The following is a 4,501-nucleotide window of genomic DNA, read 5'->3' as shown; positions in this document are numbered from 1 at the left end:
CACATGGCGTGAACCATATATCGCCTTAACACAGGTGTTAAGAAGCATTCAACGTGCTCAACTCTGACTACGTACATACATGGCCGACCCGAAACGAGACCCGTCATGCATACAGACATGTACACGCAAGCTGCAAGCCTCACTCATCACTGGCACACCTCAGCACCGGAGTGTCCTCCCTACTCTCCGCTACAACTGCCCCAGATCCAGTGCAAAGGCCCAGGAAGATCCAGGTCCGAATATGGTGCCACTGCAGTGCCTTACGGTAGTGCCATGTACGTGCAATGCCGAATCAATCTCGCCAATACATCATCCGCATGCATCATAGCCGCGTCTTGCTCATTCAAGAAGCCGCATCCCAACATACTACCTCTCCACATTTTAGGGTTGATTTTTCAGGTCTCGGCTTGTTTGATGGGGGCCTTTTTTCATCTCGTTAGATGAAAGTGTAAAAAAAAAAGGGGGAAGGTTTGGTTGTGGGTGCCGTGACGAAATCGCGTTTCCTGCGCGGAGAAGAACAACACACTGCGAGAAGAGTATAGTCTGTGGACCACATACTATTAGGGGGGTGGGCTGCGTCTGCCGTGTGGTGACGTTAGACAGCCAACGTGGGTGCCAAAGGCTCGGGATACGGTGAGCATGCAAGCGCGTTGACTGGTCGTTCGGGTTTCGACCAAGTAAGCTACGGTTCGGAATGGCGGCCTGGCTTTGAGCAGCAGCGCGGGTGGAGTCCTTACAGATCGTCACGTCCCGTCGCGGCAAGCGGTTGTCTAGAACCGGTTTTTGAGCGAGGGACAAGCCTAGGCTAGACTTTCCCCTTGGGTCTTGGCAACATTGCAGTCAGAAAAGGGTCAATTACCTTTTTTTCACGTCGTGCCCATGTCACGGGGGAGGCGATATGGGCTAGCACAGGCAGAAGTTGGATATGGGAGGGCTACGGACATGGGCGCTCTAGATCTCGGGCATGGCGTGCGGCTGGCGTGAGGCTGGCTTGCAATGTGCAGGATCTTGTTTGACTACGGGCCCCAGGGAGATGACTAGGCTCCGCCGACTAGGGCCAGAAAGAGACATGTTGCGATGGTGGCTATGATGGCAGGATGCAGCGGACTAGTCGATGGATACAACAGATGGATGCGGCGCCAAAGGTAAGTAGAGGGCCTTTCTTGGTATACAGCTAGCGGAAGCGACTGGGACGATCGACGCGCAGGATGTGGGGAACGTGGTAGGTAGGGGTTTGGTGGTGTCGAGGCGCCGTTTGAGTGGCTGCAGCTCGGTTGTACCTCGAGGTATCGTGCGCTTTCGTCGGTCATTTGCTAGATCTCGGTACTCGATATTGCCTCGAGGGTGATTGCAGTAGAGTAAGTAAGGGCAGGGGTTGCAAAGGGTGGGTGGAATGACCGTTTTGGCCCGTGTTGAGCATTCTTCCTTTTAGCCGGTCGAGTGAATGTCTGCACAGTCGAGGCGGGCGTCAGCCGCGAACGCCTACACGCAGCGACTCCAGACATGTAATGGGGATACTCGAGCGCAGCCAATCACCGCACAGCCTCCCGCGTGGCGCTCGAGTAGGCGAAGGCGAGTGGAGATTACTGCAGTGCACCGGCCAGGGCGTTCGCCCTTCGTTTTGTGGAGGGTCGTCCCGAGCGAGGGCTGCTTACGCTGCAAGCCGCACAAAGCGAACAGTGGCACAACAGTATGGACTCTGCTTGGCACACCATAAGACGGTCCGTCATTACTCGTTGGATGACTGTGTCATATGTCAGCCTTGTACTGCCAACCTTCATCCCCCGAGTGAGCAAGTCGAGCAGCTCTGGTCAAACTTGCCAAGTGTCCAACTACTTACTATTACTACATATTTGCAACGCGCACGTCACATTCGGCATCACCGCATACGCATGCTGGATCTGCTAAACTCAGACCATCCCCCAGCCGCTACGCCATGTCCTTGTGGGACATGTCTCCGAGACATCCTGGGCCTGAAGCAATCATGATATCGTGACAAGCAGCAACTCTGCGTAGCCATGTCGCCTGGTGGCTTTGTCATCCCCAAGCCACCACCACAACATCTGCGCTGCCAGGGGACCACGACTGGTTTGGGAAAAGGCCAGCGCAACATGCAACTAAACACTACCACTCAGACAAGGTACACCCAAGTACCAAGGAAATATAGCGGCACGACCCTAGCACCTGCAGGACGCTTGCTCCTCTTTCCGAACTTCTGGATGCCACACATCCGTCGCTAATGCAGCATGCTCGTCAATTACCTATACCTGACTTACTGGTTTTTTTTTCTTTATCGATCAAACCCTCTTTTTCGACCAATCATGCCTCCCCACCTGTCAGTGTTTTTTGTCTTCATCATAATTGCGTGATTTAGACCCGGATATCTCGGTCTGTCATCCCACATCTAGCCTTTCGACCGGTCGTATTCACCACAGCATGTGAGGCACTAGATCAGACGTGCTGGATCTCTACGTTTGTCGAGGGGGCTTGCAAATTTCGTATGCAGCTAGGCGATTTAACGAACCTTGTCTCTCTCCGATGCAAATTCCCGTCGCTACCATCTTCGCTCTCGTTCTCGGGTTCTCCCTTTTTCTTTCCTGGGCGTTGATGTCCGTTTTTTGCTTTTTACAACGTCACAAGATCCAGATGTGGCGCATCGCTGCCTTGTTGTGAATGATCTCATGCGGGCATCAGATGAGCCGTTGGACCGACTCCTCGGCTTCAAGCCACTGTTACCTAGCAATATCAGGGGGCCGTCTGGCCGACATGCATCAGATGAGTTGGTACGAAGATCGTGCCGATGCGACTCCATCGGGCATAACGAACGGCATCTCCCACTTGGCAAAAATTCTTCGAGGGGGCATATCAAGCATCGCCAAACTATACTCGACAATAAGGGCGCTGCTATTACGCCAAAGACGCTGGAGTTGTGGAGAGTAAGGGGCGCGTGAGCTGCAAGCGTGGATACATGCATCCTCCACAGCTAAGGCGGATCTCCACATACCGACTGCAACTTGGGGATACAAGCTGCTGCTCTGAGACAACCCCTCCCCTGAAACAACATCCTTGGAAATCTGCAATAAAAGAACAGGTTCGTGGAACATCGGCCCTGACGTCCATGCGTAATCAGGGTCTTCGAGAAGACTTCCGAAGCTAGGCTTTTTCTTCGACCTTGGCTACTCTCGTACAGTACAGCAGTCAAGCAACAAAAAACCATGGGGTCGTGATGCCGTCCTTGGGATGTGGGGTACACGCCAGCTGCAGGGTTTCCGGCAAATATTTCCCAGCTTCGCCAAGACACTCAATTACCATAGTATATACCCGGCACTATTCTCGACAAAAGTGTCCCTTTTGCAATGACAATTACCATGGCTTGAGATTCGATTTGAGATGATGTGAAATTGCCTCGTATTACTCGTCTACATTCCGTTCCGAAAGGGCATGAATCCTGGATGCTATTGTTGTGCCTAGCCGGATGGCGTGACTCTGATGAACATCATGAAAGCGGCGCGGCAATCAGCAACGAACCTTTACCAGTATTCCCCAGTAAGAGGACCCTACTAGCTGCGGCGATCAACTGAAGCAAAATCCGGAGAAGCGCGATGCCCCAAGAGTTTGACGCCGACTTGTGGCAAACAGCCGCTTCCTCAATCTTGTTGAGCACATGTACACTATACGACAGCCTCAACATCACTCCTACGCCTGCAAAGTTTCCCAAAACAAGTTAAAAAAGATTATATGTCGCAATGGAGCAACCCAGCTATGCTGTTTCCAAACGTGCGTTGCGTCTCGCAACTGCAACCTCAGCACACCAAGCTGCACATCTTCTCCTTCCATACAGGGCAAAACCCACTTGGACAAAATAAAAAACCAAACACACACTATGTCGGCAGCCTAAACCGGGCACGACACCACCTGACCTCTCCACCCCCAAAAAAGTCGAACGATGCTGCTCTTAGAACCCAGCGTGATATAGGGCTATAACTGAGTTCGTGCAGACCATAACACTATAATCAGTAGTTCAAAACAAGCCAACTCAAGTACCCTTTTGGCGTTTGGGCCCCTCCCCCCTTCCAACAAAAACGCTCCAATTTAGGCGCAAGACATTTAGTTGGCGAAACCAATACAGGTCACATGGGGGTTGGTTTCCGAAACTGGGAGAGTGGGTAAGTTAGAATGGGGGGGGAGCAATGTTTTTGAGCAGGGCCTGACGAGTGATGATCGAGCCAGAAATGGGAGAGTGCGGAGAGCGGCGCGGGTGACTAGGGGAAGGCGGGGGGGGGGGGAGGCCTGGAAGAGATCTTTTTCCTTATCTGGCATGATGGTTTTCGCTCAAAGTGGTATGATCGTAGGCGAAAAGAGGGTGTTGGGTGGCCTTTTCGTCGCTTTTTGGGGTCCGAGGAGTTGACTTTGTACGTGGTAGGATGGGGAGGATGATCATGCGAGGGTTTGGGTCTGAGAGTGTTGCGGGGTGACTGGGCGACTGCTACTACGGGGGTGG

The 4,501-nt window shown here is 52.7% G+C and overlaps 2 protein-coding genes across 2 annotated transcripts; one reads left to right on the top strand and one right to left on the bottom strand.

The window, feature by feature from the left end:
- Nucleotides 1-117: 117 nt before the first annotated feature.
- On the top strand, nt 118-444 carry COCVIDRAFT_89924 (hypothetical protein; the record flags this gene model as incomplete). The annotated part of the gene is made up of 1 exon (XM_014704687.1): nt 118-444. The coding sequence occupies one exon, from the start codon at nt 118-120 to the stop codon at nt 442-444; it is 327 nt and encodes a 108-aa protein (XP_014560173.1).
- Nucleotides 445-2,554: 2,110 nt separating this feature from the next.
- COCVIDRAFT_34645 (hypothetical protein) lies at nt 2,555-3,104 on the bottom strand (the record flags this gene model as incomplete). Its single annotated transcript, XM_014704686.1, has 2 exons — nt 2,555-2,837; nt 2,887-3,104. The coding sequence occupies 2 exons, from the start codon at nt 3,102-3,104 to the stop codon at nt 2,555-2,557; spliced, it is 501 nt and encodes a 166-aa protein (XP_014560172.1).
- Between the last annotated feature and the right edge of the window lie 1,397 nt (nt 3,105-4,501).

Source organism: Bipolaris victoriae (genome assembly GCF_000527765.1).
Source record: "Bipolaris victoriae FI3 unplaced genomic scaffold scaffold_13, whole genome shotgun sequence".
Lineage (NCBI taxonomy): Eukaryota > Fungi > Ascomycota > Dothideomycetes > Pleosporales > Pleosporaceae > Bipolaris > Bipolaris victoriae.
This window is presented reverse-complemented; position numbering and strand designations above follow the sequence as displayed.